This window comes from Motacilla alba, chromosome 8 (assembly GCF_015832195.1).
Source record: "Motacilla alba alba isolate MOTALB_02 chromosome 8, Motacilla_alba_V1.0_pri, whole genome shotgun sequence".
Classification (NCBI taxonomy): domain Eukaryota; kingdom Metazoa; phylum Chordata; class Aves; order Passeriformes; family Motacillidae; genus Motacilla; species Motacilla alba.
Genome location: NC_052023.1, coordinates 23,617,031 through 23,630,827, shown reverse-complemented (window position 1 = coordinate 23,630,827; position 13,797 = coordinate 23,617,031). Strand labels below are relative to the sequence as shown.

Sequence of the window (13,797 nt, the reverse complement as noted above, 5' to 3'; positions counted from 1 at the left end):
TACAGGCTCCCTTTCTCTGAGAACAGGACCAAGGCCTGGCAAACTCTTTCTATTACAAGAAACAACACAGCCCAAGCAGGCAAAAAAAATTCAGACTGTTTTTGTACTCAAAAAACAGACTTTTCTAAACTATGTTTATGGGACACGGACACACTCAAAGTGATCTTCACCTCTTACACAAAACCAGCTGGGAAAGTTGCAGGAGCGCAAATATACTTGGTAGTATTTTTCCTGATAAAAACAGCAGACAGAAATGGGAAATCTGCCACTCAAAGGAAGCAGATTTTAAATTATCTGTTCTGATTAGTACTCTGTGTACTTCTTGGAAACACGGGAAGGGGAGACTCTAAGCACTATCTGTATGCAGGACAGAATTTGCTAATTTCTCCTGACTCTGGTTTCAGCTCTGGTGTATTGCTTCACGTCACAGGAGCTTCACAAGAAAATGACTGGATATAAATCTCAGGGCAGTTTTAAAAGCCTTTAAAATACCAACACTGGTCCTACATCAAGCCAACTTCTTATATTACTGCCTTTGATCCCAAAGGAAAAAAAATAAACATAACAAAATACTATGAAAGTTACAGGCATCTCCTGCAGACCTGGCCCCAGCTGCCACAGCTGCACTGATTCCAATGAAGTGAGGACATTTTTTATCAGCTGGGGACTTGGCCTGATAAAGGTGAAGGCACTCAGCAGCATGTCAAATCAACTGTGTGCATTTAAGCTCATTTTACTTACCATTAAAGCCTTCGTGCTTTGAAAAACAGTACAGAGCTGAAATTCTTACAGAAATGCAATTGATTTCTCATCTGGCTAAGAAAGCAATACAGAAATAAGACCCAAACCAATATTCCCGTAAGTTCAGAGGAAGTTCTGCTGACTTTGAGGGACCTTCACCAGTCAAAATAACCTAACTATTTGTTTGGAGACCTGAGATAGGTTCCTAACAGCAGAAACAAGCCATAGTCCAGTCTGAAACAACTGTTAAATGTTCAGCTTCTCGGGCCATAAACTAAGATCCTTGTTTCTGCACCAAGAATCACCTGATAGAGGGCCACAGCTGGTCAAATTGTTTTCCCAGGTCAAGAAAAGAGGAAGAGTCAACACAAGGAGAGTGTTATTTCAGATGACCCGGGCGGACCAGTTCAATGTTTGGTTTGTTGGTTTTTTTTTCAATAATGAGAGCGGTCAGTGCTAGAAGTTAATATTGTAACAATTCCTGTGGAATTCAGCTCCCTGGAGGGCTCCGAAGTCCACGAGCAGCCCTCCCCAACGCCTCCGCGCTAGCCTCACTTACCCCCAGCCACCTTGCTCCTTTGTTGGCAGCCTGCTGAATCTGCACTTTTTTAAGGGTGACATTGTAGACAGCTCCGTCTTCTACCTCTTCGCCCCCATCCTGAAATGTGGTCTGCCAGGAAAAGCAGAAAGAAAAATAAGATGAAAAAGAACGTTCTCGCCCTTGTGCTGACCACAATCAGTCCCAGGTGCTCTGCTGCTCCAGGCAGAGCAGAGGAGATGGGCAGCACAAAGTAAATACGGCAATCAAAGCAATCCAGGATACCCTTACGTTGAGGGAACTCTGCAGATATTCTTGGCAAGCTGTCCTTTCCTGTGGTATCGAGGTACCCGGACTTTCCATTTAACTGTTTTTCCCAAAGTAGCACATATTTTAAATAGCTGCATAAAGTCTTCTAAGGAATGAGTTTGGTTTTGATTAGCAGTCGTCTCTTTCCTCCCCCCTTTTCTACAGCAGCTAATTTCTTTGGCCTTTCATTTAGGGAAGGATTCGCACTTTTAAAACTGCTGAATTACTTCGGCACACAGCCTTGAATCTTTGAAGCTACAGAGCATTTAAAACACAGCGACATTTTCACTCTCTTGAGAAGGAGAGATCTGAAGCGCTTGTGATTTGCTCTTCCAAAAACCTTATTATTCCCAGAACAAGAAAAAAAAAACAAAACCCCAAGCAGCTTTAGAGCAGGGAGAAAGCGGGGGGAAGGGGCACAGCATATCCCGGTACCAGGCACGGCATCGCCGGGCACGGCATGGCCGGGACCGGACCCGGCACCGCTGGCACGGGGCACAGCATCGCCGGTCCCGGGCACGGCACCGCTGGCACTGAGCATCGCCGGGCAGCGGGACGCAGGGCAGGGCAGGGCACGGCCGGTTACCATTTTCGCTCTCCACAGCAGTTTCATCCTCGGTGCTTGCCGGCTGCCGGGTCGGAGGCGCCGCGCTTCGCCCGCCGCGGGCCGGGCCGAGCCGAGCCGAGCGGCCCCGGGGCTGCGCGGGAGGGACGGGCCGGGGGAGGGACGGACGGACGGACGGACGGGCAGGGGGAGGCGGCCGCGCCTGGCGCCGCCTCGGCCCGGCCCGGCCCGCGCAGGGTTTCCTGTTGGTGGCCCCGGCCCGGCCGTGCCTGCGCTGCCCCGGCAGCCCCCGCTCCGCAGCGCGGGCGGCGGGCGCGTCCTGCCCCGCTCCCGGGGAAGCGCCTCCTCCTCATCGCTCTTCTCTTCCCCTCCTTCCCTTCCCTCCCCTCCCGCCTCTGCCGGTGCCCGGGCAGGCTGGAGGGGAGCAGGGGCGACCGCGGGTCAGGTGTCCGGGCTGCCGTAAGGAAGGAATTTTAAGCTGTGCTTAAGTTGAAAAACTTACTTCTGCCACTTGGGAAGTAAGGAAATGAAAGGTTTTAGTAAGCCCTGCCCGGCAATCGCCGACACCGTCCTCACTTTTATTCTATATCGCTCACAAAGAAGCCCCATGAGCCCCTCTGTGGATGCTCTAGCTATAGGCACCTGCGTGCTGACACGACCATCTCAAGACACCCTAAAAACCCCACTAACTTCGCTGAGCTGAGCTGTCCTTAATTACCTGCTTTTGGGGACTTAAAACAGGGCTGATCCAAGTGCACAAACTCCCGTGCAAGGCAACGAAAGTGCCAAGAATTGAAACAGAGCTCAGACTTCCCAAAGCCCCACACTAACCTCCAGCATGCTCCTGGTTTTATTTCCACCCGTGTTAGGACCTGAGGAGCATCGCAGACTCGGGGGCTGTCAGCAGTTCTGCCTCTTAACACGAGGAACCACACAGAAGCAAGGAACATTATTTTCATCTACGAAACCAAGACAGCTGTGTGGTCACAGGTGCTCTGATCTGGTCACTCGCCGGGCTGTGCTTTTAGTTTACATGTGTGATGTGAAGTGGTCGGGAATAAACAGACATCAAACAACCTGACTCAAGTGTACTGCACCAAATAAGTGAAGTGTGGATTTCCCAGAGTCCTGCGGCTTCTCCTGTAAAAGTGCAAAGAGCATTCTGAATGCTTTAGATTTTGCAAACCGCTCTTCCACATCGTAATTTTAATGTGCAGAAAGCAGAGTGTGCATTGATCCCCTCGTGGCCAGCCCAGCAGGTGTGTGAGTAGCTGCAGAGCGAATTGCCACTGAACAGGACCAGCATGCCAGCATATGCAAATGCATATCCAGCCACAAGAAATACCAAAGTACACAAAGCCAAAAAATTACTCTGAAAAAAAAGCTTTTTTTGTGAGGTGATGTCCTGGTGCCACAGTACATGCACCGCTACCACTTTGGATGGCAGTCACAAAGCAATGGCATTTACTCTGTTTCTTTACTAAAAAGAAAATGGCAGCAGGTTAATACAGTGGGAAGGAGCTCCTATATTTGATTCAAGATAGCTTCTCTTCAATCACATGTTTCAGACTGGATCCTTACAGAACACCTTATGGACAGACAAGCTCAGGACTTTCCATTCAAGGCAGAGCAAAGCCCTCTCAGAAATGATGTTCCTGAATCCTCCTGGCCACTGAGAGAACCTCCATCGGGAAGGAGCAGCAGATGACCTCATACAGTTTAGCAAGCAGCAGAAAGCTACCATTTTTATTCATTGCATTTTCCACTAGTCTTGCACAGAGTTAGATCTTCTTCGTGGATTATTTTTAGGGAGATAGTGCTCAGACTGTAGAAGCATTGAATTGTTTAGATTGGAAACAACATCTAAAATCACTGAGTCAAATCATGTTACAGTGAAAGGTTATAGAAGGGGCAGTAATCAGACATTCTATTGATAACTGTCTGCCTTGGGAAAAGGATATTTCAAGGCCTGTAAAAATCTGCCTTATACATGCAAAAACTGATTCTTTAATACTGGACAAAAGAAAAAGCATATGTAACACTTAATTACATTTTAAGTCCATTATATAGTGTACAAGCACTTTTTTGAGACGAAGAGACAGAGTCTGAATGCACAGGAAAACATGCACAGGAAGACCAACCAGGCTCTGATTAATCTAAAAGATGTTCTGTAAATATTTCAAGGACAGAAGGAAGCCTGAAAAGGAGGAAGAAGAGTCTACAACTCAGTTTAGTAGAACTGCTGGTTTGCTCTTTTAGCAGACTTTAATCACAAAACTGATCTACACCAATGAACCATGCGGTCAACACCGTGTTAAACATTTGGTTCTTTCCAAATCGTGTTCACATGCAATAACTACATTCCTGCCATAATCTAGCCCCGTGCCTGCCCTTTTTACCGAAGCAGAATTGTTCCTCTAATGCATCTGAGCACGCATTCCCTCCCACTCACAACCAGAGAGAAGCACAAATCCACTTGCGAATTTAACTTTGCACTTCTCACAGTGAAATGTTATATAAGAAAATACTTTGAGGTCTGGGAAGCCCTCAGTCTGCAGATCATTGACCACTTACAGCCCAATAAGGACTGGCCAACTGTGCGCAGAGAAATAAGGTAGTGGCAGAGTGATGATTTTCCCTGGGTTTCAGCTGTTCCTACAGCTGGCACACAGATGCCTGCAAGGGAAGACAAAGCACAAGATCTATAAAGCAGCTGGGAATAAAGAGCAGCTCATCTGACTGCTCCTGCTCAGGGCCTGACAGGAGGAGAGGAGGAAACAGAAGTCAGATATCCAAATATGGAAAATATTTGGGAGAGCAAAGGAAAAGGAGAAAGCAACAAGGTGATGTAAGAATGATCCCTGATAGCTTCTCCAGGAGAGAAAGAAATCACACAGGCTAAAAGGACAAAGCCATGTATCTGAGGTGTGCATGCAGCTCACCTTCCCTGGGCAAGGATGTTCCCTGGGAGATGGGAAAAAAAAAACACACCACTGTCTCTTTTTTAAGTTAAGCCATAGTTTCAAGAAGGTCCTTTCAATGGCAGCACCAGCTCAAGCCATTTCCACCCCTTGGTGATGGAGCAGGCCAGGAGCCAGACCTGGTTGTGTGTTGGTTATGCAAGACACTTCCTAGTAACCATGCCTTTGTAGTCAACATTTTTGTAGTTTTACATTTTTCTCCAAAGCAATGCCACCTTAAGGGCATACCTAACTGTTAGTTGAAAAAGAAAATTCCACGAGACACTCTGTTCATTCCATAGGAGATACAAGAATCCATCATATGGAATAAAGCTTGTCCAAAGTGACACCCCTGCAAGGGATGATGCCTTTGAAGTGAGTGCCTACAAAAGAAAATAAATACTGTTTCTATTAAGACTATCTCATTAATAGTTATTCATCTGGTTTCTTTTAACCATATTTAGTTCTTAGTTCTTGCTTCCTGTTTATGGCACATGCTCTCAATTTGATAACTAACAGGTGCTGTGGCCTACAATTCTGGAGACTGAAACTTAAAAAAAATCATGTGCAGGTGAACCACAAAAGCTAGATAATGCAGGCACTATGGAAATCCAAACACAAATCAGTTTTATGTTGTGTTTCTTTGACAGCCCACTCTGACATGTAGCTTGGCAGCAGAGAGGTCTCCACCACAGACACTACAGGAGCTTCACCTGGGAGTGTTCCTTTCCATTGTGCACACCCAAGTTGCAGCTTCCCCTTCCATGACACAGTCAGTTTGTCAGGGGCTGCTTTAGAGCTGCTTAATATTCAGTGCACTGCAATCTCCTGCAGGTCCTTTATGGCACAGAGCACCTCGCAGGCACATATCTCACATTTCCATCAGCACAGGCAATGCTCTGCATGTGCTGCAAGCTGATGTAGAAGGGAGCAGAGGTGAGCCAGGTCTTCCACCTGCCTCAGCTGGGATTAATAAACTTGGTTATGTATGTATTCTTTAAATGACTGAGATGCACTATCACTACACATCAGCCAGCCAGAAAAGTTGTTAGAATCAAACACTGAATTTCAGTTACAAACTAAAAACTAATCAAAGTGAACAAAATGCTACATTACACACTGTATGTTTGCTTTTTGGCTGTCTACAACCTTTGCAAGCCTCACTCCTGTGCAAAAGGGAAAGCACTGCTTCCCCTTCACTTTGAAAGATGTGACAATGCAGTTGCAGCTCAGTAGAGAACCAGACACAAAAGTCCATCATAATCTGTCTTCCTGGACACCAGAACTAAACAGAAGCCTTCAAGTAATTGCAAATATTAACCAGCTTCATTGTAAAATGCCGGAGGAAATGCATCAGAGCTCCCATACATAAACTAAATTAATGTTTCATAAGGCTGCATAATTAACTATGCTAAGTCAAAAAATTATGTAGTTAAGGAAGCACATCCAGCCATCCCTGACCCTCTGATTTCACATGTGATTGCAATTAGATAGGCATGCACTGTTTCACAGTCTGTGCTGTACAAAGAGACATAATCTCAGATCTGGGGGGCATATCTCCTTCAGGAACAGCGAGTCCCTGGACTCCCGTTGGGAAAGCCTTCAAAGCAATGCCGGGTGTAAAACCAGAGGCACACGGCTGGGAAAGCGCAGCCCTGCTGTGTGCTGGGGAGGAACAGCAGTGTATTGTATCCCTGAGCCTCTGCCTCCAGAGGGGTGCAGGTGGTGCCTGTGTGCCTCAGAGCCTGGGCTCACCCACACCTTATCCCCACTCGCTCTCTGGGCTCCTTGGAAATGACCTGCAGGAGCAGAGGCTGCAGCTCCTGGAACTCCACTTTCAGTTTCTCAGACCACAAAACACCCAGAAATTTTTTGTAAACCATAAGTGCTTTGAGAGGTCTCTTCTTCCTGTTCCATGCCCACGAGACCCTGCAGCTTCAGAGCAATGTCTTTCTCTGATTTTGTGCTGCACAGCTCCTCAGTTGCTGGCAGTAAATCCTCTCTGCTGCACATTTCAGCAGCTTTGAAGGAAGAAACAACACCCTGGAGTGCATGCTGAGAACATTGTTTTCTGAGGCTCACAACTCAGTCAAATCAAAGCCAAAACTAAGGCACTTCATAGTTATGGCTATTTCAATGCCAGATTTTAGCCCACAGGCCTCAGCTACTCACACTGCAGAGATGTTCAAAAGAAGGCAGCAAAAAGTCTTTATGGAGGGGAAAAATAGTTTTCCACTCTCCTCATATTCACAAATGGATGAAATGTTTTCACTCAGACTTTCCAAAAAGTTCACCTTTGAGCACAGGCCAAGGGCCTTATTTGAACAATTTTAAAACTCTCTGCAAAGAATAAATACTTAATCATATAAAAAGGCACTGCTCAATTACAAATTTGACTGTGGGTAACTCTCCTGACAACAATTTCATTGTCATGGGACCTGAATCAATCTCAGTGCTTACGCAGAACTAATAAAAATTATCCCTGCCTTCTCCAACAAAAAGTTATGGAAGACTGAGAACAGAAGGCTAATTTATCCAGCAATCATTTCATCTGTACAAGAACACAACAGTGCCATAACGGAACACACCAAAATGCCTAAGCCAAAATCTTCTTGTCACATATAAAATAAGTCAAATGGCTCTCACATTGTTACTTGAAAGATTGTCTTCACTGTGTTTCAGATCTCTTTTTTCTGCACCTAAGTCAGGTTTAATAATTAAATTTGCCATTGCACAAACATGAATTGGGTTGATTTAGCACAATGCTGATTTTCCCTCATTGCTCCCTTAGGCTGATTCTCCATAGGCTGATTCTCTACATAGGCTGATTCTCCATAAGAAGCTTCATACTTTCAATACATTTATAAATTTATCATTTATATTATTGGCTAGTTAGTATTAAGTCCTCCCCCCCCCCATTCCCAAATTACTTGCCACAGCTCCTGTTCTTTTTGAGCAAGCTTCAGTTTCCAGAAATGTAAATTTAACTATTTGATTAAATGTGTTCTCAAAACTTCCCTTCTGCCCTGTTTCATTTTGCTTTGATTACAGATATACTGCACATATGCCTTTTATGGCCCTGTTGCAGTATGTTTAAACAGGATAAATCTCTGTTGGCTATAAGGATCTTCATCTCCTGATTCTGGCACAGAGTGTTTTTCAGTTTTCCTCTCAAAAGAGAAATATTTCCTCCCCTAGAAGCCTGTATCACTCCGGTATCCTTTACTCCAAGCACTCCCCAGAAGACTCTGTGCTTATTGATGATATTGGAGTGTCTGCTGTTTGGGATACTGGAGCACTTCCCCTTTTGTCTGGGGCCCCTGTCCCTCTGAGCAGACCTCTGCCAGTGAGCTCTGTATTTCTATCTAACGAGTTCAAAGCCCAAGGACTTAGTCCCTCCCACCCACTGGGTTATAATCAGATGGCAGCATGTCTTAAGTTTGACTCACTCCCTTCATGCACACAACAGGTAAATGAAGAGTTTGAATTTCAATGCTGTTCCTACAAAAAATCCTACTGCTTGCATTTTCTTGACCTCTAAGATTAAAATAACAGGGATAAATTAATCATAAATCCTGATAATAGTTTATGTTATTTGCTTTTTTAGTCTAAATGATCCATGTTGAATTTATTGTGGGACATCATATGATGATACTCATCCCCCCTTTATTGTGGGACATGTTTCAGGATACTCAGAAGTTCCTAGACCCTGATTTAAGGAGCCTGCTGAATGTCTGTCCTGTCAGAGAGATCTTCTGGATGCTGGAGATGGTTGCACACCATGGACAGTTTTCTCAGCCAGATCTAAAACAGTCTTGCAAGCTTTTTACTGACTCAAAATTCTTCCCAGCACCCAGGCAACAGTAAGCCAGAGTTGACATCATATTTTGTCCTCTTCACTGGGCTAAAAGGGAAATAATTGAAGGGAAGCATCAATTCATCTTATCTACAGGTCTCTTGATTTTTTTTTATACTACATTCATTCTATCTGACTTCACCAAATCCTACAAAGATTTTTATAGTACTTCTAACAGAGCCTGGGAGGCCCTTTTAAATCAGACTCTCATTAAATTAGAAAGCTTCTCCACAGCTTTCTTCTGAGCAGGGAGGAGCCACAAACAAGAGAATCGTAAACAAATATGTAACAGATAACTCTAGAAATAGATATAGTGGTCCCTTTGCAACCACATGATGTTTTTTCATCATACATACTCCTCAAACAATTAAAATTGCAGGGCCTTACTAACTACTGCAGCCTTGTACCCTGGAATCTCTAAATTAGAAATTGTATCTTTTGAGTGCAGTGCAGCAAATCGAGGTTTGGGGAAACTGGGGTTTGGGGGTTTGGAGTTACTTTTTTCTTGGATTAGTTTTACCTCCTCCATCTCTAAAATATCCTACAGTCACATAAAACAGTCTGTACAACAGTGACTTGCCTTCTTCATCTTCCACGAATCTTCCTCAGGGGAGTTGTTCTTTCATCATCTAAAAACTCTCCAGCAAGTTCCACCCTTGGAGAAGAAATTCTGTAACTGTTTGAAAACAAGACAAAGGCAGTTTTGAACTGCAGACAGCCACACATTTACTTCTAATTTCCATTATGTTCTCTCTCTCATGAAACACAGCAGTTGAATAAAGTCACAACATGGATGAGGAAGAAGCTCAGTCATGTCCATCAGATGCGGTGCCACACACAGTGGCACTCTAGTTTAATAAATGAATGCTAAACATGTTTCTGGAAGTGGCCTATTTTGCTTGGAGAGGCAAAAATGCCTTTATCAGCATAAGTCAACTCCCATTTTTTCCCTTTCTGCTGCTGTGACTCTTGTCTTCTACCTAATGCAGACTCTGAGCTTTCCAAAGCTCACATTCCTACCCACCAGATTAGTAAAAATGCAGCATTAAGACTTCCTTTTTCATTCACTTATTTCATACTCACTTCTAAGACCCCTCAAAACTCAATCTCCCTTTTTGACTCTCCTTGTTTTCAGTTTAGAAGCTTTTCATCTCTACGGGTGCTTCTTCTCACAGATGCTACCAGAATGCTCCCCAAGGATAAAGGCTTTGTTTTTTATATACTAACACTATACCCTTGGTATCCATTTCAAAATCATACACCCAGCTTTGAGGTGCACCTTTATCCCGATGCCAGAAATGCGACAATGGGACAGAAGCAATATTTCCTTTGCTAACAGATGTTTAAAAAATGCACTGCCCTTTTTGAGGCATATCACTAGTGATTTATAAATACTTGCTTTTGTTGGTATTTACCTTCACACTTTGCCCTGCATCCTTCCCCTTGTTTGCTCCACCTCTGCTCTGCCTCTTGATTCCCATGCTGTGCCCTGAGACAGACTCCTGCCCACTTGCAGATGTTCCAGGACAGGGCACAAACCCTCCCTGTGACCTTTGGGTGCTGTTACAGTAGAAGGACAGATTTTATGATGGATCTTTCAAGTCCAACATCCAACACTCCTGCCACTGGTGCCACTGGGATATAGAGTAATAGAGCACAAGTCGCCTTGAACAAATGATCAACACCTATAAAAAATGCTGTGAATTTTTGGGAGCGGCACCCTCCAGCTAAAAAGAAATCCCTCTTGCTACTTGGCTGCTGCTGCTGTCATCCATCTGTCACTTCCTTGAAGTGCTGCTGGTGACTCCAGCAGATTCACTTGCAAGGGAAAGGTGACAGGATTAGACCCACGGGCTGTAAACACTTCACTCCCCTCTGGGATCACCTGGCTTTATTATTATTGGCACATTGTGCTCAGGCAGCAAAGACATTCATTTAAGGATACTCGTTTCTATTTCCAGCTCTATTACATCTATTTTTGTTTGAACTTATTTAAAGGCAACATTATCAACCCAGGAACAAAAGGCAGGAAGGAGATGGAAGCCCACAATGCTCTAGACAATGACAGGAAACAACCTGTGTTTTGACAGTTCCCCCAGTTCTCTTCCAGATGATCTTCACCAAAGAATTAGACAAAGTCCGAAAAGCAAAATAAAACCCAAAACCTTGTGAAGAGGAAATCCTCTTGTATAGGTGCTAGCAGAGTGGAAAATTTTAGAGAAAATTCAGGTCTGGCATCTAGCCTACTGACAACTTACTTAGCAAACTCAAACCCTATCCATTGTACTGGGACGACATACTTTTATTTCTAAGGGGTTTTCCAGAAAAACTTCCTCAACAAAACCCAAGACCTTCAAATCTGGCCAAAGTTGAACACTGTTATGCAAAATTGTAACAAAAGTTGACGCAGAAGCCACTGTTTTGTTCTGTGGAGATCAGCTGGAAACACAGGAATAAACAGGATGGAAGAGCCTCTTTTCAGGGGCATATTATAAACAACAAATTAATTGTGCAATATGTTACTATGCTCAGGGAGATGAGCTGGACTGGAAATCAAAACCTAGAGTAGATAATCATAAAATGTGCATTAAAAACCATTAAACCACACACCAAAAAGTCAAAGGAATATTGAATTCTTTCACTTTGGGTTATAAGATGAACACTGAGAGAACCATTTCTGGTAAAGTTACTCCGTACTTGTCCACAGCTGAATTGTCAGGACATATATATGCACTAGATAGGCGATTTTTCAATCCTGGTGTACCCACACCTGCCTTCTGCATTACAGGGATTTTGCAGCATCCTCAAAAAATAAGCTTAAACATAACATCTTTCATTCACAAATCAGTTCTGACCTGAAGCCACCTTGCTGGAGAGGCCTATTCAAACTGCGAGGCAAGTCTTTGGCAATAGTGCCAGCAAGAACACAAGAAAGAGTCAAATATTACAAAGTAATACAGAAGGACAAATAAAGTGGTCACCAGTGCACCGAGGAATGGAATAAAACATCCAGTGCATTCCCCATCCAGCACCAGACAGCATCAGGTCCCAGTATGTTTCAGTAATTACAGATTTATCCTGGATTAAACCTGCAACAAGAAGTGAAATGTCTCCACATCTTCCTCTTCCCCCAAATACATGTCAATTATTCTTTATGGATTGTTTTCTAAACCTTTCCTTTGCAAAGCAAAAAGAAAGCAAAGAAGCCACAACCTTATCTTTTTTTCTTAAGGAAAAAAAGAGAGTTTAAGCTCAAGCCGCGCAAGCAGCCAGCCGTGCACTCATCACCACAACGTGGCATGATGTGTCACTTGAGAATTTGGCACCCACTTAAGAAAAGGAATTCTGCTTATTTTTGTTCCGCTGGCTAGTCCAAAACCAAGAGCAAAGTTGCATAATCCCTCCAATTCTGTTGGAGAAATAACAGTCAGAACCAAGATCCACGGAAGAGGGGAGGAAAAAAAAAAGGAAAAAAACTCCCAGCCCTCTTTTCTGGATAAGATGTTATAAATTAAGACGCGAGAGTTCTGGAGAGAAAGAACTGCTCTTGCTCTCCCAGGCAGGATTCTTGCTCTTCCAAGTGGACTCCAGACTTCATGCATTTCTTTCCCTCTCTCCCTTCCTCCCCCAGCCCTTGATGACAATATTTGGCAGGAACTTCTAATTAAAAAAAAAACAAACACCAGACTGCCTTTGTGCTACCCCAGCAAACCTCTCTGGGGAAATGATGTTCTTTGCTCAGCAATTCCTGTTCAGCACAGAATGCTACCACGAGGAAAGCAGCTGGAGTCACTTCCTAATCTCCATTCAGGCCTGGCAGCCTCAGAACAAAGCCTTACAAAAAGAGGGGCTGAAACCAGCAGAGAATCCCTGACAAAGAAGCGCACAAGGACTCTGGCAAGATGTTGTTTCCAGCGCTCTCACAGCCACGCAGGACTCAGTGACAACTCGAGCCACCGGAGGCCTGGAAAAGCCAAGGGATGGTTGTGGATAATTCTGTGGCTGCAATCCCAACAGCTGCCATGCAGACACGAAAGGATATTGTCCGGTTTAATCTGAACACCAAGAGATTGACTGCAAATCCCTTTCCACAAGCAATTCTAACAATGCAGCTATCGCCACATCTCCCAAGCCTTCAAGATTGTTTTGATGGACGCTACTTTTTTTCCTGAGAACCATAATGTCTGTTTACAAGTGCACGGAAAGCCAAAGTTTAATCCAAGGATTACAGCCATTAAATCCTCCTCCTGTTCTCAAGAAGACTGCTCCCCGAGCTTTAATTTGAAAATCCATACATTACTTGCTAATTTTCTTACAATTAAATACCAAAATCCAAAGCATCTGAGATCACAGCTGAGTTCTGGAAGAGACCCAAGAGTTAAATCTCCAGGGAAGTCAGGCAAGGCTGATAATTGGGTTCAGACAGGAATATTTATTTGGGGTTTTATGACAGTGATACTGGATAACACTCCGGCCTTGCATTTTCCCCTCTTTTTCAGCTTCACTAATTTCTTCCTTTTAAGAAAAGGTGACCTTTTGCCTCTCATCACTAATCAGATCTAGATAGCACTAACTAAACTTTGCAACAGCCTGGATACTGAAGGTTTAGTGAGGGGGGAGAAGGGAACAGTGTTGCCCCTCCAAGGCAATTTAACACCAGTTTGAAGGTCGGGCCTTTTCCTGAGGCTGTGTCACCACAGCACTCTCACAATTGCATCTCCACAACAGGATGGGTCCCCTTCCTCCTTTCCCACCTCCCTTTCTTTAATCACCATGGATTTCCTTCCCTGTAACCTTGTTGCCAGCTCTCAGCCTCCTCAGTGGACAA

At 44.2% G+C, this 13,797-nt stretch overlaps 1 protein-coding gene across 3 annotated transcripts in view; it reads right to left on the bottom strand.

Annotated features, from left to right (window-relative positions):
- Positions 1-2,471, bottom strand: part of RGL1 (ral guanine nucleotide dissociation stimulator like 1) — a 55,130-nt gene extending 52,659 nt beyond the window's left edge. Inside the window, exons 1-2 of one of the 3 annotated variants that reach the window (XM_038143883.1) lie at positions 2,175-2,471; positions 1,301-1,411 (exon numbers count right to left, since the gene is read on the bottom strand). In XM_038143883.1, the coding sequence (XP_037999811.1) occupies positions 1,301-1,411; positions 2,175-2,201 (138 nt within the window). In that variant the 5' untranslated portion in view covers positions 2,202-2,471. Of the gene's footprint in view, positions 1-1,300; positions 1,412-1,581; positions 1,940-2,174 lie in introns of those variants that run through there. The other 2 variants (XM_038143884.1, XM_038143886.1) reach the window with 2 other exon arrangements.
- Positions 2,472-13,797: the final 11,326 nt, after the last annotated feature.